We start from the raw sequence: 23,156 nt of genomic DNA on the forward strand, positions 1-23,156 counted from the left end.
CTCCTCCCTCTCTCTCAGTGAGGAATACAAAAAGCATTTCAGCAACCGGAACCTGCGAGCTTTCTCTGTGCGCCCCCACCTCGCCTACCCAACCCACTACACCGGCGATGCCGAGTGGATGAGCGACACGGAAACCTCCACCATCTGGGACGATGACTCACGCAAGACGGGCTGGAGCGGCTCGCAAAAGACACTGAAAGACACCCATGGCAGCGTAGGCACTTCAGGCCACTCCTTCCGCCCGGCCTCTCGGGATGAGCTATAACATCTGGCTGGTAAGTAAGGCCTGGGAAACAGCTGTGCAGCAGATGTGGAACCGCTTGGGCAGAGCCGTATGCTGTAGGGCAGTTGGCTGCAGGAAGCCTTTCCCAGAAGCGATTGCTCCTCGCCCCCCCCCGCCCCCGCCCTGCAACTCTTCTACAGCATGATGGCATTTTATGCACAATTAATTTGCAAACTTGCATGGTTGAAAGCAGACCGGTTGAAACTGTGCAAATTAAATGCACACCAGGTGGAGAGCTTGAAAGCTCTTTTCGAGCATGGAAGGAGCTGTTAAGCTGTCTGCCTTGCCTACCAGGCAGTGCCTGGTAAATGTTTTTATATTACTGTACACTGCCCTGATACCTTATGAGTGGGTAGTATATAAATACTTTTACTGCATGACCAAAATAAATAAATGAGCACCTTGCAAGGAGGCTCACCTTCATCACTGGGTAGGTGGCTTCCTGCAGGCCTGTATGCAGAGATGTGTGTATGTAACTTGCCGTTTGTTTGGGTTCTTTGTGTGTGTGTGTCCTCAACGTGTCATGGAGCTAACTGGAAAGGTTCCATCCCTTAAAAAAATAAATAAATTAAGAACCGTCTTTCTGGAGCCACCAATTTTGCTGAGACATTGGGCGCCAGTTTGCTGAAGTCCAAAGTATTCATTCTTGCCAAGACTCTTCAGTTCTGCCATCGTTGCTGTTTAGATTAAGGCAGCAAAGTAATAATTATCCTGGTGAGGGTTGTCAGTTGTTTGAAACTGGTTGCTACTCATTGAACAGCTGCTTGAAATGCACTGATGTGTAAGTCTTTGTATTGAGCTCTACATCTTCAGTTGCTCATTTCTGCAGATCTTTCTTAAAAAGCAGCAAGCCAGGCCTCTTGTTTGTTTTTCTGGCCACGTCTTTGTGTCCTGTGAGGCTCTTTCTCCCTCCATATTTATGGGGGGGGGGGAGCAAAGTGGGTAGTTACCTGGGATGGCACATTTGAGGAGGCAGTGCCTCCCCCAAAAGTTTGGCAAAGGCCTCACCCTAACCCAAATGATCAAGGGGATGGAGCAACTCAACTATGAAGAGAGCCTGCAGCAGTCAGGATTTTTTAGTTTATAGAAAAGACAAGTAAGAGGAGACAAGGATAGAAGTTTATAGAATTATGCACGGCCTAGCAACAGAAACGTTTTTCTCACTCTCTCAAAGCATTGCAACTCATGGACACCCAATGAATCCAAATGTTGGAAGATTCAGGGAAGATAGAAGAAAGCACTTCTTCATTCAGAACACACGTCAAGCTGTGGAACTCCCACAGGAAGCAGCAGTGGTCAGCAACCTGGAGTGCTTTGGATTAGACCATTTCACAGAGCAGAAGGCTATTGATGGTTGCTAGACAGGATGGCCATGCTCTGCCAACACAGTTGGAGGCAGCAATGTTTCTGAATACCAGTTATTGGAAACCACAGGGTTTTTGTTGTTGTTCCTGCTGCACTCATGTCCAGCTTGCAGGCTCCCCAACAGAGGCATCTCGCTGGCCACTGTAGAAACAGGATGCTGGACTAGATGGGCCATTGGCCTGATCCAGCAGGACTCCTCTTATGTTCAGGCTCTGGAGCTGCTGCATTGGGCTGGTCGGTGGGGAGAACTAAGTTGCCACACCAGCCAAGGGCAGGGTCCCCTATTCTGAAAGGGAAGATGGGGCAACTCCAGAACAGCACCCCCCAAGTTGGAGGGCAAGGAGCCCCCTGGCAAAGCTGGTGGGAGGTGGGGCACACTCAGAACACCCCTGCTTTGTTCTGCATCCAGGAAGCAACCTCACCCTTTCCACTTGCCCACCTCCACTGCTTTTCTCACCACTTGTCTACATGCCCCTAGCTGTGAAAGCAGGCTTTTTGCTCAATACTCCCTCTGTGTGGGGCCTCATCTTGCAAAGGAGGATGTCTCCACCCACTTTGCACTTCTCCCACACACTGCATGCACTTGGTATGATCCTCCTGCAGAGTCCTGTCTGCATCTACTCAGAAGTGAACCCCTCCCGTAGCTCAGAGGGGCTTGCTTCTTCCAGGTATGTGGGCCTATGACTGCAGCTTCCTCTAATCATGTATACAGTTTATTACTGAAGGGAGTGGAAGTCCCTTCTGCTGTGGGTAGCGGAGCACACACCATAAATACTGCGTATGAATCAAAGAAGCAGAATAATACAGTGGTACCTCGGGTTACATACGCTTCAAGTTACAGACTCCGCTAACCCAGAAATAGTGCTTCAGGTTAAGAACTTTGCTTCAGGATAAGAACAGAAATTGTGCTCCGGCGGCGCAGTGGCAGCAGGAGGCCCCATTAGCTAAAGTGGTGCTTCAGGTTAAGAACAGTTTCAGGTTAAGAATGGACCTCCGGAACGAATTAAGTACTTAAACCGAGGTACCACAGTACAGAAAGCTGAAATATGTGTGAATTTTGCATTGTTTTTCTTGTCTGCCCCTAATTTGGGTGATTTGGAATCGGGTTGGATTTTATATTCTTCATTGAAAAATTAAAAAGTACAAAATTACAAGTGCACAGAGTAAGATAAGACACAAAGAAGAAGAAACAAGAAATAGTACCTGTGTAGAAAACAAAACAGAAAAGGATATTGTGTACGTTACAAAAAGGGGGAGGGACACTTGTTATTGTAGTTAAGCAGACTTTAATATGTTTGAGTTTCTTTTTACATTTATACCCCACCATTCCCTCAAGGAGTTCAAGGTGGTGTACAAGGTTCTTTCCTTTCTCTGTTTTATCCTCACAACACCCCTGTGAGGCAGGGCCTTGAACTGTGAAGGACTGACTGGTCCAAGGTCAGCCAATGAATTTCATGGCCAAGTGCAAGGGGAGGATTTGAACCCAGGTCTCCCAGATCCTAGTGCAACATCCTAACCACTGCATAACACATCACGGATAAACAACCTTGTAAATGAAAACATCTGGCAGTTTTTAGTCCAAGGAAAGAGGGATGCATTCTCCGCAAGCCCCACCCTCTCTCCCCCTTCTATGGATTTCTCTGATTTGTGCCTTGCTTGTGTGGGAGGTTTTAGCACTAGCAGGAGCCTAACATCTGGGCAAAACCTGTGACCCTCTAAAGAATCTGGAAACCAGAGAAAACTCAGCAGCTGGAGCATGGCTCTGAATCTTCATGCCCTTATCCTGATTTCAGGCAGTTGGCCTCGGCTCCCAAAAGCCACGTGGGCTTCCTCTGCTACTCTGGCTGACTCTTTCTCTTCCCTGGACTGCCCGTGTGTCTTGCAGAGCCTAAACAAGCAGGAGTTTCAAAAGACTCTGTCTCAGGACGTGTGCTGAGGCTCAGTGCTGCTTTTGTGAGTTCCCTGAAGCTGCTAGGACAGGAAATCCCGAGAAACTGCTCAGATTCCGAGGTAAACAAACAACGGCTCTGTGCTCCCTGCAGCTGGAGGGTCAGGAAGGTCTGGCCTGCCAGCTGGTTCTCAGCTGTTGCCTCCTGCACCCCCACTTTTTGAAAAAGATCCTACATACTGGTGATGCACAGTCCAGGGAAAGGAAATGGAGCCCGCTTGCTGTTCACTGTGTCAAGAATGCAGCCACAGAATAATGAAAACCATGCAACGCAGGTCGCTATAAGCTGGATCAGTTTCCTACAACGAAGATATTTCTGGGTCCCAGTTTGCATGTGCTGGTTAATGATTTGCCACAGGAATGAGGAGCCTCAGACTCAGGAGCCAAATCTGACCCTCCTGGCCTCTCTGTGTGTGACTGTTCACTGGCTGCACCCATTACCAGCCTTGGCTTTGGGACCTTCATGAGGGCTTTTGCCTGGCTGGAATGTGTCTTTGAACTCTGATCATGCCTCTTGGTTGCCTAGATGGAGGGCAGTCTGCACATGTGTGCAGAAACTAGCCTATTGCACAAAGGCAAAAAGCACATTCGTTGTCGACTCCCCCACATTTTTTTGGCCCTGCCCCACCACTGGCATGCTATGAAACTGTCTATTCCCCTCACAGACCTACAATCCCCAGTGTTTGCTGTGAAGAGGGATTGATTGTTTAAGCCACCCTGGGAAGGGAACAGGGTATCCCTTATAAACTTTCAGCACGCTTAACAAACTGCATCTCAAAGGAAGCTGTGTTTGTTTAAAGTGGTTTCATAGCACTTTAAAAGTACAGTATGAATGTGGCCTTAATCTTACGCCTCTTACTATGATTGCTGCCATTGGGCAGGTTTATATGTTGACACTGTGTGCCTTGAAATTCCATGCAAATCGCAGAGTTTTGTAATTTGTCAGTAATGAGAATCTTGGCTTCCTTTTAAACAGCAACGAAGGACAAGTTCCTAGCCCCTGTGCCCTGAAACCAATCCCTGCAAAAACAGCAGCTGGTGGAATAATCACCTTGCTTATCATTGCACACACGGCCTATGTCTCCAACTATAGCAGCAGGTCTATGCCAAAGTGTTTTCTTCCTGCTCTCTATCAGTAGGTTTTACTCTGTCCTAATAACACCCATCTCTTCCTTTTTCCCTCCCAGGTGTACCTGCTGCAGCCCATGAGCGAGAAGACGACGAGAGATCAGGGATTGGTTCCCCCACTCACCACCTTGTATTAGGACACTGTGTTTGCTTGAGCTGTGTTGAACAGGGAAACGAATGCACTGTGTGCAAAACTTGCATCAAAGACCGGTTTGTGCTCTGCCAATGCCTCTGGAATTTCCCTTTTTGGATGACGGTGGAGTTTTGGGGTGCTGCAATATTTGTGCTCTCCCAGCAGCAAAAGCTCCCTTCACTTATACGATGGTTTGGAGCTGATATTGGCACCAGCTGGGTGCCTTTGGCTGTTTTCCTTTCTCCACAACACACGCACACGGCAGTTGCAAGAGACCTAATTTCTGCAGCCTGCTGAGATGTAGATTGGTTTGTGCAGATGTTTGCTGTCAGAACAGGCCGTTCCAACTTTTTTTATATATAAAAAAGACTGTCCAATTTGGATAAATGATCTGCACAGCGATTGGAGTTTTCTGCACTGCCTGGCATTGCCATGGAGCATGGATGCTTTAGAGAGACAGTGTCTTCATTGAACACCAAAGGAGGGGAGAACCTCTGGGCCTCAAGATCTTTGACATCCTCCTGAAGCCACACACCCCCTGAGTCCCTTCCCTGGGTGAAATGTGTTGTTCAGCAGGGATATAGTGGCTATTGCTTACCAGGGTGGAGCAACAGGTGTGGATGTGTATATGGGAAAACCTCTCAACATTTGCATGGTTGGAATCTGGCTTATGGTACAAATGGCAGAAGTTATACCTGATGCTTCACTCACTCTTGCCTCTGGCCCCCCAGAAGGCTGCTAGTAAGTGAATGTTTCCCCTAAGACAGCTAGGAGACCTCAGGACTGCCTCTTTGACTTAAAACAACAACAATTTTCACAGTATAGCAAAATAGAAAACACCCATACAATCAAGAAGAAAGAACACTTCTCTCAGAAGAGTAAGATAACAAAGGCTAACCAAATGTACCTCGCTATACATAGCTGGCCATGTCTTGCTGGAGGATGCATAACTGAAAACATTTAAGATAACTAGGGTTTCTTTAGTTGTACATTCTTGGATTGCATGGGGTTAGACTAGATGACCCTTGGGGGTACTTTCCAGCTTTATGGTTCTGTGGTTCCATATTTCTTTGAAGTTGTTTTCCATTTGTGGTCCATTTAGTGCTCTTAATTGTTGGGTTTGCTTTTCCATAAGAGCTGCTGTGCAAACCTCCTGCTTCCAAACAGCCGACTGTAAATTATCCGAAGTTCTCCAGTTTTGAGTAATCTGTTGTTCAGCTGCCACCAGCAGGGATGGGATTAGATAGGGCCTCCACGTTGGCTGAAAGCCTGTTGACTCTGGAGTTCTTCAGTTCCAGTTCTCTCTCCACTGTCAGCTTCCGCTGACACAACATTTCCTCAACTCTTTGTTGCATTTCTTAAAAAGGCAAAACTAGTAAATCAAACTGAAGATTAAGTTTGATCTCTTATTTAAATGTACAGAGCCATATCTTCACTGTATTCTTGTTCTCCTCTCCAAAGCTATGGGGTGATATCCATTGGCCATAACCAGGGTAGACCCATTGACTTCAGGAATTTCATTTATTTCATTGGGTGTCCTCTCAGTATGACTTGGCTGGATATCACCCATCATTGCCAACCTTTTCTGCCAATGTTCTTCTGCCCTTTAAGGCCCCTTTTCAAACAGAGGGACGCGGGTGGCGCTGTGGGTTAAACCACAGAGGCTAGGACTTGCCGATCAGAAGGTCGGCGGTTTGAGCTCCCATTGCTCGCTCCCTGCTCCTGCCAACCTAGCAGTTCGAAAGCATGTCAAAGTGCAAGTAGATAAATAGGTAGCACTCCAGCGGGAAGGTAAACGGCGTTTCCGTGTGCTGCTCTGGTTCGCCAGAAGCGGCTTAGTCATTCTGGCCACATGACCTGGAAGCTGTATGCTGGCTCCCTCGGCCAGTAAGGTGAGATGAGTGCCTCAACCCCAGAGTCGGCCACGACTGGACCTAATGGTCAGGGGTCCCTTTACCTTTACAACAAACAGAAGTCTGGCCTATGATGTTTTCTCCAACATGTCTCCATGCTGGGCAGGGCAGGGGACTTCACCAGCTGAATATAAGTTTGTACAGGTGTTACCAGGACAAGGCCTTGTGCGGGAGGGAAATCTGGCAACCTTGAATGTTTAGGGTACATGCTAACCTGGAGCATTTGCACTTCAGCCGCTGTGGGTTCTGATGGTCAGGAATCTAGCATGTAAAACTAATGTGATGAGAAAATTGTAGCTGTGCTATGGGGCGGGCGGAATTACAATAAATGCATAAAGAAATTTGCATTCTTATTTTGCCTTGGTTATTTTAGTTATTTTTAAATATTGATGAAATTGCACATGAGTTGAAGGAGCAATAGACAATGCTCAATGCTCAAATCCTGCGTCAGTGCTTTTAGGTCAGATTAATAGAAGCTGCTTTTATACCTGGCCAGAAAAGTGATAAATTTTGCATTCTATAGGTCTTGTGACAAAACCATAAGCACAGACAATATCAAAATAAAAAAACAAAGCCTCTACTTGAACAAATGGGACCATGTAATGCAAGGGGGACTATAAATGAGAAGCCTCCATGACTACATGCAGTATATTTAAATTTACTGCTGTTTTGTCTAGTTATTTCTTCCTAATCTTCCTTGCCACCAGAGCAAAAAGGGCCACTTTGTTAGTCACAACAGTGTTAAGAGTCACTCAGCCACCGCAGAACCCTCTTCTAAGGGGAGGCTGCTTTCTTGAACAAACAGGATTTAGAAAGCATCTCCTAGGCTCTGTTTATAATGGACAATATAACAAATAATGAAGACTATGTTCTACCTGTGGCTGCCCGCGTGGCTAGAAACTTGCACAGCCTTAAAATGAAAGTACCTGGTGGTGAGTGGCAGCAGCACCGGGTAGGCAGCCCCCCCCATTTTAACATCCTAGAATGTCCTAGAGCAACACTGAATGAGCCCAGCCATGCCCAGAAATGCTGCGAGGGTGAACCTAGGGCCTTGACGCATGCAGCTGGGCATCCTGCTTCTTATAACAAAGGTGGCATTTTTTCATTTCCGCCAAGCTAAGCAGTTGGCTTCTTACCTCTCTCGCCCTGACCTAGCCACTGTGATCCATGCAACAGTCACCTCCAGACTGGATTATTGTAACTCGCTCTATGTGGGGCTGCCCTTGAGACTGACCCAGAAACTCCAGCGGGTGCAGAATGCTGCAGCGAGACTCCTTACGGGGTCTTCACTGCGAGATCACATTCACCCGGTGCTATACCAGCTGCCCTGGCTCCCAGTGGAGTACAGGATCAGGTTTAAGGTGCTGGTTTTAACCTTTAAGGGCCTATACGGCCTAGGACCCTCGTACCTACGGGACCGCCTCTCCTGGTATGTCCCACAGAGAAACTTACGGTCTTCAAATAAAAACATCTTGAAGGTCCCAGGCCACAGAGAGGTGGCCTCAACTAGAGCCAGGGCTTTTTTGGCTGTGGCTCCAATCTGGTGGAACACTCTGTCACAAGAGACTAGGGCTCTGCGGGACTTGACATCTTTCTGCCTACAAGACAGAGCTGTTCCACCAGGTCTTTGGCCAAGGCACAGGCTGACCCCCTCCTTCGGTAATGCTCACAGAACTCTAGCCCAATGGTTGCCATTAATTTTATTTTGAATTGATTTTAGAATGAATTGATTTTAGAATGCTGTGTTACTTTTATTGTTGTTAGCCGCTCTGAGCCTGGCTTCAGCTTGGGAGGGTGGGATAAAAATTAACTATTATTGTTGTTGTTGTTGTTGTTGTTGTTAAGTGATAATTCCTTCCCACAGTGGGAACCAGGCCCTTGTCCACAGACTTCATGGTAAAGGAGAATCGAACCCTTGTTTTTTGTTTAATATTTTTATTAAAGTTTTCTTGGTTTACAAAGGTATGCACAATGTCTCTTTTTTCAAGTTACATTTTCCATAGGTCAGTTTCATTTGTTGAGGGTTACATTAGGGTTACATTAGGAAGAAAAAGGGGTGAGGAGGTGATGTTTCTAATTTGCTTAAGGTATGTGTGGGGTTTTGTGTCAGCGTTGCTTGTGCAGGTTCTCTGCTGTTCACTTGTGTTCCTTTGGTGGTGAGAGAGGTTGGGGTTGGCCTTGTTTGTTTGTGGTTGGCTGTGGTGGTCTTTGTTTTCATGTGTCAGTGGGGTGGGTGGGTGGGTGTTTTTGAATCAGGTTAGCCATATTGATTTGTATGCTGTTGGTGGATTCTTGTCATTGTCTTGTTGGGCTGTGTATGTTATAAAGAGGAACCATACCGGGGTGAAGGCATCTTCTTCTATTTATCCCTGTATCAGTCTCAATTTACAGTGGTACCTCAGGTTACATATGCTTCAGGTTACATACGCTTCAGGTTACAGACTCCGCTAACCCAGAAATATTACCTCAGGTTAAGAACTTTACTTCAGGATGAGAACAGAAATCGTGCAGTGGTGGCGCAGCAGCAGCGGGAGGCCCCATTAGCTAAAGTGGTGCTTCAGGTTAAGAACAGTTTCAGGTTAAGAACAGACCTCCGGAACAAATTAAGTACTTACTCTATAGTACTGTACTCTCTAGTAGTTATAGATAAGATTAGATTATGGATGTAGTGTGGATTTTATTTGGATCCATTTGCTTATACAGTGGTACCTCGGGTTACATACGCTTCAGGTTACAGGCGCTTCAGGTTACAGACTCCGCTAACCCAGAAATAGTGCTCCAGGTTAAGAATTTTTCTTCAGGATGAGAGCAGAAAATGTGCAGCGGCAAGCAACAGCAGCAGGAGGCCCCATTAGCTAAAGTGGTTTCAGGTTAAGAATGGACCTCCGGAACAAATTAAGTTATTAACCCGAGGTTCCACTGTATTGGTTAATTTTTCTCTTTTTTATATAAATATTTATTAAACTTTTTCAAAACAATACATAAAAAACAAAAAGAAAAAACAACAGAAATACAAAATAAACAAAAAATACAAAAACAGAAAAAATAAAAACACATAAAATTTCCATTTGCTTATTTTCTTTTAACTTGTTTTCTCGACCTCCTCATACCTCCCTTTCTTATATTCCAGTTCCAATTATTAACTCAGCAAATTATTAATTCTCACCATTAATTTTGCTTATTTCAAAGTCTTAATTTTTCATATATCTTAAAACATTTACAGCTGGAAACTACTTAATTTCAATCCAGCATCATTCTAACATTCCTTAATTTTGCAATATTTCTGAAGATAATCTTTAAATTTCTTCCAATCTTCTTCCGCCAACTCTTCTCCCTGGTCTCAGATTCTGCCGTGTATTGGTTAATTTTTCTAGTAGGGCTAGAAGGGAAAGCAGTTTCTAGTAGGGCTAGAAGGGAAACGAAAGGAAACTGCTTGTGGTGTCTTTGAGGGAGGTTTCCTGGCCCTTTAAGGTTTCATTCCAGATGGGCACACCCCCCTTCCCACTGTTGCTATGTACATCTCCTCCACCCTAGTGACGGCACAACCATTCTGCCTCTGAAAGGGCCCTGGCGGCATTCCTTTTCGACCTCGCCATCCCTGAATCTCCCCCTCTCAGCAAGAGAAAACCCCAGCAACACCAATGGCGCCCAAGAAGAAAGGAGGAGGAGGCGGAGGGCGCAAGAAGGAAGAGGCTGCCAAGGAACCAGAGCTGGATGATGCTATCGTACCTGAGCACAGCCGGGAGTTTTACTTGATTCAGATCCGAGATCTGGAGGGGCGACTAGCCCGGTGGGTAAAGGGTGTGGTGTGTGTGTTTGTGTGTGTGAACACTGTATTCTTTGAGTTCTATAGGGAAGGGCAGCTGGAACAGCGCATAGACACTGACTTCCACAAATCTTTGCTATGCATTTGCTCCTTAGATGGGGCATATGGAAAGCATCCCCTTTCTTGGTAGCCAGAGGTACCATCAGGGTAGGATTTGGGGGCTGAAGTATCAAAGAATCAGAAAGCTAGAAGAGACCACAAGGGTCATCTAGTCCACCCCCTGCAATGCAGGAGTCTTTTTGCCCAATGTGGGGCTTGACCCGACGACCCTGAGATTTAAGAGTCTCATGCTCTACCGACTGAGCCAACTCTACCTGGGGCCCCAGTGTGCAGAAGGAGCACCCCCCCACACACACACAAACTGGAGCAGAGGCTGGATTCCTGCATGCTAAGGTGGTCCCAATGTGCTACTCCTACTTGGAGTACACCCATCGTAATGAATGGGCCATGGCCACCTTAGGCCATTCATCTCAATGGCTCTGCTCGTGGGTGTCAAGTTAGTGGGTTACAACCCGCTGCATTTGGAATGGGCTCTGGGTTCCTGCCTCTTGACTGATCTCCTTTTGCTTAGATACCAGAAGAAATGGGACGAGATGCAGGTGAGCGAGGAGATCTTCCGCAGTGAATACGAGAAGATGCTCCATGACAACAAGGAGATTGTGTCCTTTCTGAAGAAGACGCTCAACCAGCGGGTCGACGAGATTGCAGAGTTGACGGAGCAGCTCCAGTTACTCCAGCAAGCCAAAGACACAGAGAAGGACGCCTTTGAGGCCCAGCTAGGCCAGCTGAGGCACGAGTTCCAGGAGACCAAGGACCAGCTGACTTCTGAGAATATGAACCTCAGTAAGGCTGCCAGGCCGCTTTTTGGAAAAAGCAAAGGGGAAGGAGGTTTAGGCTCCCCTGCTTAGCTCCGCAGGCAGAGTGCGCCTGTGTAGAACACACTAGAAAGGAATTGCTTTCAGTTGCTTTCCAGAACAGTGCCTGCCTTGGATCTGCAGCACTTTTAAACTTTTATTTTCAGTTAACTAAAAATAACACCAAGCTTCTGAAGCATGCTGAAGGTAAAATCAGAGCATGTACTTCTGTTGTTCTTAATCTATGTGTACATAATTCCACAATCCAGGCTGCAAATGCCACTGGCTATGTAGTCAGAAAAGCACTACCCGTGCGCAAGAGGATGTGTGTCTCCTATAAACCCCCTCACCTAGGTTGGCACTACCAGGAGCCTTGATGAGGCAGTTGCTTCAGCGGCAGAGAGGGGAGGGGCAGCAGGTTTGGATTTGGGGCCCCACCTGCCTCCCTGCCTTGCACCCTGGTGCCAAGGAGAAGGACATGGCTGCACCTCTTTTTCTTGCCCCTACTGATACCTCCTTTTAGCAACTGGGCACAAGGAAGGAGTTAGATCCCAAACAGGCTGAGTGGGGTGTGGGGATGGGTGGCAGCTGCCCTGGTGAGTTAGGCGGTCAGGCCAGGTGCAAGACCTGGGCGAGGGCACAAAGTTCTCAATGGCACTCCTGAGGTGATGTCACTTGGGCAGCAGAGAGGCAGGTAGAGGCAGGCAGACAAGGGGTGGGGTGGGCAATTGAGTACCATCCTGGCACATGGAGGCTGCCTCAGATGGGCAGCCAAGTTGATCACTTGGCTGCCTGGCTGGGCTCTCTGTACTTAGAAAACCAAAGGGAAAGAAACAGAGCCCCCTGGTTCAGGGGCAGTCTACCTCTGCATAACAGGTTACAGGGATGGGCACTGTTTCCTTGTTCACCTCAGGTAGAAAAATATATTGAGCTGGCTATGCTCATACCCCAGTATGATGACTGGGGCCTAAGGGGGTTGCCTAAAGTCAGAATTTCTGGTCGCTAGGTGGCAAGCTGGCTGCCCTGGAGGATTTTAGGATCCACAAAGATGAGATCATGGCGAAGTTTGCCGAACTCGAGGCACAGCTGAAGAAGCAAGCAGAAGACCACAAGGATTACATCTATAACCTGGAGAGGAAAGCTGTGATTGATAAAGAGAGGTGTGTGCTGTGGGATGGGGGTGACCAGCCTTCACCAACCTAGTACCCCCTGGATGCTTTGAACTACAACTCCCATCAGCTGGCTGGGGCTGACGTGAGTTGTAATCTGAAACATCTGGGGGACACCAGGTTGGTGAAGGCTGGGGTTGACCAAGGGCGCCATTGTGTCAGGTGTTCAGTAGGATGGAACACATGCAGACTACAGGCTTTGCAGACCTGTACTGTTCTTGTTCTTATTTATTTATTTGCAATGACCTCATGGTTCAGCCAACTGGAGCTAGTAGCAATATAATGGCAGAGTAGTGAGGGGAAGAGCTACAGGCAAAATGGCGGGCCCAGGGGTGGAGACATGCTCTGCCGAGATGGCCTGCCTATCCAAACCCAGACATCCCCACTGTGAAACTACAGATCAGGGGTTCTAATGTAACCAAGATTCAGTATAGGGAAAGGGACTAGATATCAAGTGGTGTCAGAGACCTGGAGAGCCAGTGCCTGTCAGAGCAGGCGATAGCTGGCTTGCTGAAGGCAACCTCTCTTTTTGTTTCTTATTTATTTATTTCACTGGTTGGAAAAAAAACCAAAAAAACCCCAAGACAAACCTCAAAGTGGTTTACAAAAAAATAAAGCAGTAAAATCAAGGAAATGTACAACCCTACTTTAAAACATATGAAAGTTAAATTACCAGAACAGATTAAAATTACCTCTCTTTTCTAAGCATCTGGATAGGATTGTTGAAACAGGAATGTTTTTAGCAGGCGTCGAAAAGAGTACATTGAAGGCGCCTGCTTAATCTCAAGAGGCAGGGGGTTCCAAAGGGTAGGTGCTGCGGTTGATTTCTTACAAATGCAGAACAGGTATTATGTGGCACCTGTAGTAGTGCCAATTCTGCTTATTAAAGTGGTCAAGTGGGCACATGTGGGGTAAGGCGATCTCTCAGATAAGCTGGTTCCAAGTTGTTAAGGGCTTTATGTATTATTAGTAGCACTTTGAACTTGACCTGGTAGCAAATTGGCTATCAGTGCAGACCTTTGAGCACAGCTGTTATATGCTGACAAGGCCTCATTCCCGTCAGCAACCATGCTGCAACATTCTGCATTAACTGCAACTTCCAGTTTGAGTGTGAGGGAAGCCCCACATAGAGCACATTGCAGTAATCCAGTCGTGGAAGTAACCGGTGCATGAACTATGGTGGCAAGTCTTTATTGGTCCGGGAATGGCCATAGCTGTTGAAAGGTTACCCACCCACTATTATAGGACAACAGTGTGATTTTTTAAAATCTATATTTTGTCATTTCCTGGATTGCAAATTCCTTGAATCCTGTAATGCAGAAAAGCATGAAAACAGGCACCTGGTTTGCCATTGTGAGGATAGGATGTTGGATGAGTTGGGCCTTTGGCCTGATCCAGCAGCCTTATGATGGTACTGAAATTACAAATGACATGAAATGGCACATGTTGCCTGGGGCAGTAGGATAGATGATCCTTGGATGCTTTCCAGAGGGCTTCCAACTGGACCAAGGTGACTCAGACACTGGCCAATCCGCCTTTGCCACCTCCCAGCTGCAAGGCCAGGAGCTGTGCCTACTGCCAGCTCCATGCTGGTATAGTGAGCCAGTGTGGTGTAGTGGTTAAGAGCAGTAGTCTCATAATCTGGTGAACCGGGTTCGCTTCCCCGCTCCTCCACCTGCAGCTGCTGGGTGACCTTGGGCCAGTCACACTTCTCTGAAGTCTCTCAGCCCCACTCACCTCACAGAGTGTTTGTTGTGGGGGAGGAAGGGAAAAGGAGATGCTTAGCCGCTTTGAGACTTCTTAGGGTAGTGATAAAGTGGGATATCAAATCCAAACTCTTCTTCTCTTCTTCCTTACTCTCTCAGGTTAAAGAAGGAGATGATGCACCGTGTGAATACGGTGGCTGCTGAGTTCCGCAAGGTGGCCCACAGCCAGATGGCAGAGACCACTAAGCGCACCATCCGGGAGAATGTTACCATCAGCTTCCAGCTGACCAAGATAACCGAGCAGAGCCTCCAGCTCCTCCAAGAGAATGAACGGCTCAAGGAGGCCCACTCAGAAGCTCTGAAGCAGCTGGAACTGCTGGAGGAAAACGAGACAAAGATGGCACAGAACAGCCTCAGCAACCAGAAGGTAAGAATTGTCCTTTGCAAAAGTTGCGGGCTGGGCCACAATTTATGCTTGGAGTGGCCAGCATGGTACCTTCCGAATGCTGTTAGACTCCGACTCCAATAACACAGTGGGTAATTCAGAAGTGCATGAAGTTCCCTTCAAAGTAGTCACAACCACACAACTTCACAGCTGCATCCACTTCTAAGATTATACAATCTTCTTTAAAAGATACAATCCACTTCTTCATGTGGCATTTGGCTAACTATGGAGCTTGCTTCCACAGGAGGCAGTGATGGTTGCCAACTTGGATGGTTTTAAAATAGGAGTGGACAAATTCGTGGGGGAGGAGAAGGCTATCGATGGCTACCAGCCAGGATGGCCAGACTCTGCTTCCACAGTTTGAGGCAGTGATGCTTCTGAATGCCAGTTGCTGGAAAGCTCAGGAGGGGAAAGTTGCTCTTGTGCTCAGGTCCTGGTTTCCCTTTAGGTCACCTGGTTGGCCACTATGAGAACAGAATGCTGGAACAGACGGGCCATTGGCCTGATCCTGCAGACTCTTACGTTCTTACAACAACAATCAATGAGAACCTCCATGCACTGCCTTCCAGCTAGATCTACTGTATTCTGATCATGTACCTGGACAAATTATTTGGAGTGCTCCAGTAGCTACAGGTGAAACTCGAAAAATTAGAATATAATGGAAAAGTTCATTTATTTCAGTAATTCAACTTCAAAGGTGAAACTAATATATGAGATCGACTCATGACATGCAAAGCGAGATGTGCTTCTACTTCTCCGAGGTCCAATCTTGCTCGATTTGCAATCCTTGTTTTGCTGATTTCCTTGAATATCCTAATTTTCTGAGATTGTTAATTTGTGGTTTTCATCAGTTGTACGCCATAATCATCACAATGATAACAAATCAAGGCTTGGCATATCTCGCTTTGCATGTCACGAGTCTATCTCATATATTAGTTTCACCTTTCAAGTTGAATGACTGAAATAAAGGAACTTTTCCACAATATTCTAATTTTTCGAGTTTCACCTGTACTTTTGGAGTGACTGAAGTTGTGCTTTCCCTGAAGTTCCATTGTACGTAACAGAACTTGCACACCAATCTCTTGAAACTGAAGCTCCTTTTGTTTTCAGTGTTGCTAAATGCTTAGCTTTGGAGCATGCCAAACTCCTCCTCCTTTGTGCCTTTCCTGCATACCTTCTCCAGAGTGACCCTGGTGGTCCATCCTCAGTGGCTCCAATCAGCACAAAGGGTGAGAATACTTATTTTCAGTGGTTAGAAAGCTCCCCTTTCATGCTGATTGGACAGCTTTGGACCATGACACCTCTGTACAATTCCCATCAGCCTCAGCCACCATGGTCAATGGTCAGGGATGATGGGAACTGTAGTCCAAAACATCTGAAGGACCCTACATTGACCACCCATGAAAATGAAACAGCAGCTGACTCCCATGTTGCATTTTCTGCTCATCAGGATAACAAGAGCCAGTGACATGATCCAGGGCTGATGCTTTTGTGCACCACATGAGTAAATCCACCCAGCTAATAGGCCCAGGTGTCTAAGCAAAGGGCATAATAAAGACATTTAATAAAATAAAATTATTTTATATTATATTTTAGTGTTTTGTTGGAAGCCGCCCAGAGTGGCTGGGGAAACCCAGCCAGATGGATGGGGTATAAATAAATTATTATTATTATTATTATTATTATTATTATTATTATTATTAATAATAATAATTTATTTATACCCCATCCATCTGGCTGGGTTTCCCCAGCCACTCTGGGCGGCTTCCAACAAAACACTAAAATACAATAACCTATTAAACATTAAAAGCTTCCCTAAACAGGGCTGCCTCTAACATCCCAACCTTGTGCCTCCCATGTTAGTAGACTCCAACTCCCATCATCCCCAACCTTGCCCATCCTGGCTGGGGATGATGGGAGTTGGAGTCCAACATTACCAGAAGGGCATCAGGTTGCTGATATTAGTTACTATATTATATTCAAATGGTGCTGAGCCTTTCCACACCCAGCTGAAGGCAGAATGCAGGCTGCTGATCACCTGTGTATGTGACAGGTATGCTCACATGTGCATATTTGGTACACAGATGATCTGGATGCTCACCAACAAGTGCAAGGAGCTGCAGGCGCAGGTGGAAGAGTACATGGAGATGAAGAAGGTCATGGCCCAAACACGGGAGACCAATGAGGTGCTGGAGCAGCAGAACGTGGCGCTAAAGTTAGTACTGTACAGGCATCTCTCTCTCTCTCTCTCCCTCTCTCAAGAGTCAGAGTCAGTTTTTTCACTGAACTAACTGCCCAGGCTTCATTCCTGGTTAGGCGTTGCTGGTTGTTGACTAACTGTCTTGTTTCTATTCCTGGTCTGGCCTTCTCCTGCCCCACTCAGAGAGGAGCTGACTCTGCAGAGACAGGAGATGCAACGGAAAAGCAGTGAAGAGGAAAGCCAATCAAAGGCACTTGAAGAGGAGCATCAGCTGCGGCTGAATGCTGAAAGGATCCTCAGGCACACTGCCCAGGGCCTCAAGGAAGTGCTGCTGGTGAGTGTCTGGGAATATAGGGACACTGTTGGGAGGGTTTTGAGACCTTTTGCTACATTAAGAAAATCCAACTTGATTGGCCTTCTGAGCTTTGGCTGATTTTTATCTCTTTGCATTTGAGTTGTCTGTCTCGGGAGACAATGGAGGAGTGTACCTTTGGGGATGAAGTCAAACCATCAGAGAGTTACAGCACCTGCTGTGGCTGTAGAGACTGATATGGGAGAGACATGTTTTGTTGCAGCTGGGGCAAAGGAAGTTGTTCAGTTGTGCTGCTGTAGGTGCACCCAGGCATTTATTCTCTCTGCGCTCCTCCCAGCAGTCATTCCTTCTCTGGTTACTGCTAAGGATACACAACCTGTCTCTTCTGCAGGCACTGTGGTCGTTTGCAAGTGATTCCCACACTGTGGGGATGCTGTTTCCAGCCTTCATGTCACATCTGCAGAAATCTTTGTAACACAGAGTTGGTTTGCCAACAGGTCTGGTGCCTGAAACCATCTTTCCATAGAGGAGATTCTGCCATTCTGTGAACAGGATCAAGCTAGTAAAAGCGAAACTCTTGCTAATCTCCTTCTTTGTAGGTCCTGCATTGAGCAAGGGGTTGGCTACAATTCTATGAGCTAACCTAAACTGTCTGCTTCCTGTAAACATTTGGGCTGGGCAAACTGGGATCACATACTTGCCCACTTCAAACTTTGCATTTTATTTGAAGTGTGGGAAACAAATATGGTGGAAATCTACGAGGGTTTTGCAGCTGCGTTCTTCCTCTTCACTCCCACAGGAACGCCCATCTGATGAGGATGAGGATGGCCATTTTGACGTGATGTTCCACTTAAGGCGCAATGATGTGCTGCAAGGCACCTTGAATCTCCTGAACAGAAGCATCGCACGCATCGAGGCCAATCAGCTTCTCCGGACTCTCTATGTAGAGAGCAAGGTGTTCAAACCTACCACCACCACAGAGGGCAGCAGGTAAGAGAAAAAGGGGGTGAGATCCATGAGGGTTGGGAGGGGTGCCACCGCCTGGTAAAGGTAAAGGTAAAGGTACCCCTGGGGTTGCGGCGCTCATCTTGCTTTACTGGCCGAGGGAGCCGGCGTACAGCTTCCGGGTCATGTGGCCAGCATGACTAAGCCGCTTCTGCTGAACCACGGCAGTGCACGGAAATGCTGTTTACCTTCCCACTGGAGTGGTACCTATTTATCTACTTGCACTTTGACGTGCTTTCGAACTGCTACGTTGGCAGGCTCAGGGACCAAACAACGGGAGCTCACTCCGTCGCAAGGATTCGAACTGCCGACCTTCTGATCGGCAAGCCCAAGAGGCTCAGTGGTTTAACCCACAGGGACACCCGCGTCCTGCCACCGCCTGTTACGTTCTTGTAAAATGACAAGCAGGCAGAGCTACTTAGTGAAAGGATGCAATACAATATAGATAGCTGCCTCATAGGAATGGAAGAGGAAACTTGATTCAAATAGCACAGGAAGGCAAAACTGTGGAATCCACACTTTCTTCCCCCACCATTAAATTTTTAATTTGTATACATAACAAGGGGGTTGGACTATATGAGCCTTAAGGATGACTTCCAACTCTATGATTCTAATATCCAAGGAAATAGTCTTACCAAAGACAATAATTCCAGTCTATCCAGTCTACAGCAATCATAGGTCATATGCCAGTTCCCAATATAAGCTTAACATTATAGGCACCAATTCTATAGGGCTGAGATGTATTCAGCCTCTGCTGAATATTGAGTCCCTCCAATATGGAGGGGGCAGGTCCTGCAGTAACAGCCCTTGTTGAGCCTCGTGGCAGCAGTGGGAGGCCTCAACAAACCTCATGTCGCCCATGATGGGAAACCCCCAATGTTGAGTGAAACTCTGTGCCTCTGCTTAGTGTGGAAGTTATCAGTCTACATAATCGTATCCACAGGCATTCCTGAGATGAAAGAGGATGAAAAGGTCTCTCTCCTTTATTAGCACATGGGGGGAAAAGGGGGGGGAGCCACAGGTTGCCAAAATTCTGTATTCAATGCCTTGATCTGAAATGGCCACTTCCCAAACATTACAAGCCTGGCTGCTGTTAATAAAATGCAGATTGGGTCCTTATGCATATTAATGTCTAATGAGGAGTGCAAGGGTCTGCTCCAAAGATGTGCACATGATTCAAATGTCTCATCCTAGAACTCTCATGCTACTGTGTGGAAAAAGGAAGTCACATCACCACACTCCTTCCAGCACATGGGTTTTATTTTTACAAGCCTAGATGGGCTCCAGTGCTGCCTCAGAACAACCTTGAAAGTTGCACTTTCTGAAACAGTGCATGAACCGAAACGCAGCCACTCTTCAAAATCCACGCTTCTTTCAATTCTGCAGTGTAGTTCTCCAGCCAAAAATGCATGTTCTAGAGAGAAAAGCATGTGTGGAAACAGCATATACACCAGTGGAAAGCACATGCACAAAATGAACCACATTAGACAGCAGCATTCTGGGAAAATGTGTGGGTTAGGCAGAATTGCATGTAGAAATGTTGAGCGTTAGGGGAAATTGGCAGGAAAATGCTGCTGAATTTCCACAGGAACGTTTTGTAAAATAAATAAGCAAGTTCGCAAACTGGTATGGAACTGTAGATATTTGTGTCTCAGCCTCTCTGCTATCAAGCCTTCCCGCATCATGTCGCACATGAATGTTGCCAAGATCCCAGGGACCCATGCTGTCCACAGTATGCCATCTCTGAGCAACGTCTCCCAGGTCCGTGAGGATACTGTCCGGCCGTACGCTAGTGCCACAGAGGTGAGTGGGGAATCAGGACTTATTGGCCCCCAAGTGGGAAGCAATAACCAAAACCTAGGCAACAGCATGGCTTCCAGGAAGCAACTTGCAGAAATGAAGGCTGGAGCAATAATGCCTGACATGCATGGAATTTGCTGCCCCCGGTCTATCAGCCAGGGTGGTTGCAAGGATAAAATGGATAGAGAGAAGCGTGTACGCCAGCTTGAACTCTTAGGAGAAAAGGTGGGATTTAATTTAATAGTAAACAAATAAACTGTCATGGCTGCCCCCAAAGATTCCTGGGAACCTCCATGTGTTATGGTTCTCTTCCCTAAGAAATCTTGGCACCCTTAACAACTAGAGTTTCCAGGATGCTTTGGGGAGAAGCCACGGCCGTTGAAGTGGTATAATACTGCTTTAAAAATGCATAGTATGGATGTGACCTTACAAGCCTTTCCCTTCTGTTGTGGTGACAGAGCTGTATGGGCTGCACACAGCCTAGTGTTTATTTTATTTTCATTCATTTTTACTTTTCTATCCCACCTTTTATACCCTTTCCAAGGAACTCAAGGGGGCTTGTAGTTTTTATCCTCATTTATCCTCACAACAACCCAATGAGGTAGGGTAGGCTGGCCCAGATTCCCACCTTTGTTCTTTAAAAAAACCCACAAAAGTTCCAAAGCATCCTCAGATTTTCTATGCCAAGAACAGTATATAAATGTGCCTGGTAAATAAACGTGTCCAGGTGCTATTCTGTCAAATCGTTTTGTGGAGAACTACCCTTCTCCTCTGCCTCAGGCCTGGTCCTGTTTTTTATGAGTACATTTATCTGTGTTTTCATCTGTGAAATTGTGAGGGGTGGTGGATTTAACATCCCTAGCCTGAACACCTGCCCTTTCCCCCATAGCCTTTAATAGCAGCATGGAGAACGGAGCTGAAAGAGGAAGAGACCAAACCACAAGAGAAAGCTGTCTGTAAGAAACTGGCTACACAGCAGCCAATGGACGAATAGTGAAGGGCAAAGAAGCAACCCTTTATGCAGTATTCTCATTTTGCATCAGCACCTATCCCTCCAAGAAATAATGATACTCCAGGTGGAATTCTGAGGACTTTTATATCCCAATAAGTCAGTGCAGAACTGTCTGGGGAAAGTTACAGACCCACTGAGCTGTTTTGAGTCAGAAATGGTAAGCAAACAGAGGAGGAGGCACAAACGGCCCTCTAAGCCAACCACGTTCCGAGGCTGGGTGGATTTCCTAGGGCAAGGCCACCACACTGCTCCCGCATGACAACAGGTCTTTGCGAAGTGGGATCCAGTTAGGATATGAGGCCTCCGGCCTTTCTGGTAGCTGATATATGCTCCCACTTTCTTCTTCCTTTCTGAATTAAAGTGGAAGACACACTTCAACCCTTATACTCAAGGTTTACTCTTTACAGGTGTGAGGAAACTATTTTATTTCTGTATATAAAGCATTTAAAAACAAACAACAACCCACCTGCCACTCCTCAGCCATAAAGGCTACCCCCAAAGAAAAAAGGGGGGGAGCTGTTTTGCACACACCCTCCTGTTTTGTGCATTATCAGGGAGCCTCGTCTATGGGTGAGTGCACTGGAAGCTCACAAAAAGCTTTTAAAATTATTTCATTCACATGGTACCCTGCAAAATGCCCACACTCTCTCATGCTACACAGATTGGGTATTACTAGGCTTGGAGATCTGGGACAAGTAACCATTGCAGCTTGTCATGAGGAGTAGGAGAAGGGGGGGACGTTCCTCCCCTCCTATGCACTTCCTCCCAATTAAGGTCTTTGTTGCAACAAAAGTGCATTGCAGTGGTACCTCAGGTTACGGGTGCTTCAGGTTACAGATGCTTCAGGTTACAGACTCCACTAACCCAGAAACAGTACCTCGGATTAAGAACTTTGCTTCAGGATGAGAACAGAAATCGCACAGTGGTGGCGCGTCAGCAGCGGGAAGCCCCATCAGCTAAAGTGGTGCTTCAGGTTAAGAACAGTTTCAGGTTAAGAATGGACCTCTGGAACGAATTAAGTTCTTAACCCGAGGTACCACTGTAATGATGGAATTATAGTAGACTGTTCACACATCATTCCACCTTGTTAGTTGTCCTGCAAAGCTTATGAGATGTTTTTGCATTATTGCAGTCCAGAGGGCTCCCTTTGCACTGCAGCATAACAAAAGCAGGACAAAAACACCAACTTTGGAACATTTGTGGTATAAGAGGTTGCGATTTTTCAGCAGGAAGCTACATGATGTGCATTGATTAGAAGCGAAACTGTATGTCCACCCTGTAACATTTGCAGGTGTAAACAGCCTTGTATAAGCACCCTCATACTGTCATGGGCACAAATGATCAGGAACACACAAGGAAAAAATACGACATCTGTAGTGGCCCTGTGGCCCAGTTCTCATCCAAGGAGCTCAGGGCTGAATACCGAGACTGAGTTTATGTTCCCCATCTTGTCCTCACAGGAACCCAGAGAGGTTTCTCCAGTGGCACCCTGTGGTCAGGGAAAATGGGAGTTGGGTGACCAGAAATATGTGGAGCGCTTTGGACCCAGTTTGGGCCTGAGTCAACAATTCCTATTCTACACCCTAACCCATTTTGCTGCCTGCACTTGACTTACCCAGCAAAGACATGGGAAGACATTGCCTTTGACTCGACCAACAGCCTAGACAAGAAAGAAGCATTGCCACAGGTTCAAGGGCACATTCCAGCCAGGCAAAAACACAAAAGGCAGCTGCAAAGCAAGGGTGGTGAAGCCTGGGGGGAGAGAGAGTGGTCTGCAGAGAGGTTCAAGATAAAGAGGCCCAAGAGGCTTTTTGGGACTGAGGATTCCCATCCCTGTCCTAGGGGGAGCCCTTAGCCAGCTGTATTACTCAAAAGAAGGGTTAATATCTGGGCTTTTCTGAGTGGGAACTTGCTCCGAGGCAGCTGAAAGGCACAGGCGAGAGAAAGCGAACTTTGGACCTCCACCCCATCACAGTCCACTCCAGTGATAAAACTGGTAAATCCCACCCTGACTCAATGTTCCAAGCTGGGGGGGGGGGGTGGAATAAAAGAAGAA

The 23,156-nt window shown here is 46.7% G+C and overlaps 2 protein-coding genes and 2 long non-coding RNA genes across 7 annotated transcripts in view; 3 read left to right on the forward strand and 1 right to left on the reverse strand.

The window, feature by feature from the left end:
* CERCAM (cerebral endothelial cell adhesion molecule) overlaps positions 1 to 6,557 on the forward strand; it is a 52,976-nt gene extending 46,419 nt beyond the window's left edge. For 2 of the 3 annotated variants that reach the window (XM_081896452.1, XM_081896450.1), the window contains exons 12-13: positions 19 to 275; positions 4,784 to 6,557. In XM_081896452.1, the coding sequence (XP_081752578.1) occupies positions 19 to 265 (247 nt within the window). In that variant the 3' untranslated portion in view covers positions 266 to 275; positions 4,784 to 6,557. Of the gene's footprint in view, positions 1 to 18; positions 276 to 1,457; positions 1,749 to 4,783 lie in introns of those variants that run through there. The other variant, XM_081896451.1, reaches the window with a different exon arrangement.
* A 2,665-nt stretch (positions 6,558 to 9,222) lies between these two features.
* Positions 9,223 to 23,138, forward strand: LOC309361601. The gene is made up of 2 exons (XR_014164551.1): positions 9,223 to 9,280; positions 22,063 to 23,138. It is a non-coding gene; the product is annotated as an uncharacterized lncRNA (long non-coding RNA).
* CFAP157 (cilia and flagella associated protein 157) lies at positions 10,280 to 21,478 on the forward strand. Of its 2 annotated transcripts, XM_081896482.1 has the most exons (9): positions 10,286 to 10,560; positions 11,168 to 11,439; positions 12,457 to 12,610; positions 14,485 to 14,752; positions 16,855 to 16,985; positions 17,154 to 17,304; positions 18,083 to 18,273; positions 19,944 to 20,091; positions 20,978 to 21,478. In XM_081896482.1, exons 1-9 carry the CDS (start codon positions 10,412 to 10,414, stop codon positions 21,080 to 21,082), a joined length of 1,569 nt encoding a protein of 522 aa, XP_081752608.1. In that variant the 5' UTR covers positions 10,286 to 10,411; the 3' UTR covers positions 21,083 to 21,478. The 2 variants fall into 2 exon arrangements, with proteins under 2 accessions (XP_081752607.1, XP_081752608.1); XM_081896481.1 differs by lacking the exon at positions 20,978 to 21,478 and having other exon boundaries at positions 10,280 to 10,560; positions 19,944 to 20,736.
* LOC309361596 overlaps positions 21,719 to 23,156 on the reverse strand; it is a 150,485-nt gene continuing 149,047 nt past the window's right edge. Inside the window, exon 2 of the long non-coding RNA XR_014164546.1 lies at positions 21,719 to 21,909. This is a non-coding gene — a long non-coding RNA (uncharacterized lncRNA). The remainder of the gene's footprint in view (positions 21,910 to 23,156) is intronic.

This window comes from Podarcis melisellensis (genome assembly GCF_964234715.1).
Source record: "Podarcis melisellensis genome assembly, chromosome: Z".
Taxonomy (NCBI): Eukaryota; Metazoa; Chordata; class Lepidosauria; order Squamata; family Lacertidae; genus Podarcis; species Podarcis melisellensis.

Coding starts and splice junctions, on each gene's coding strand:
- CFAP157 (XM_081896481.1), top strand. CDS start 10,412: ATGGCGCCCAAGAAGAAAGGAGGAGGAGGCGGAGGGCGCAAGAAGGAA. Junction 11,440..12,456: donor TTCTGAGAATATGAACCTCA/GTAAGGCTGCCA, acceptor TCTGGTCGCTAG/GTGGCAAGCTGGCTGCCCTG. Junction 17,305..18,082: donor GCCTCAAGGAAGTGCTGCTG/GTGAGTGTCTGG, acceptor TCACTCCCACAG/GAACGCCCATCTGATGAGGA.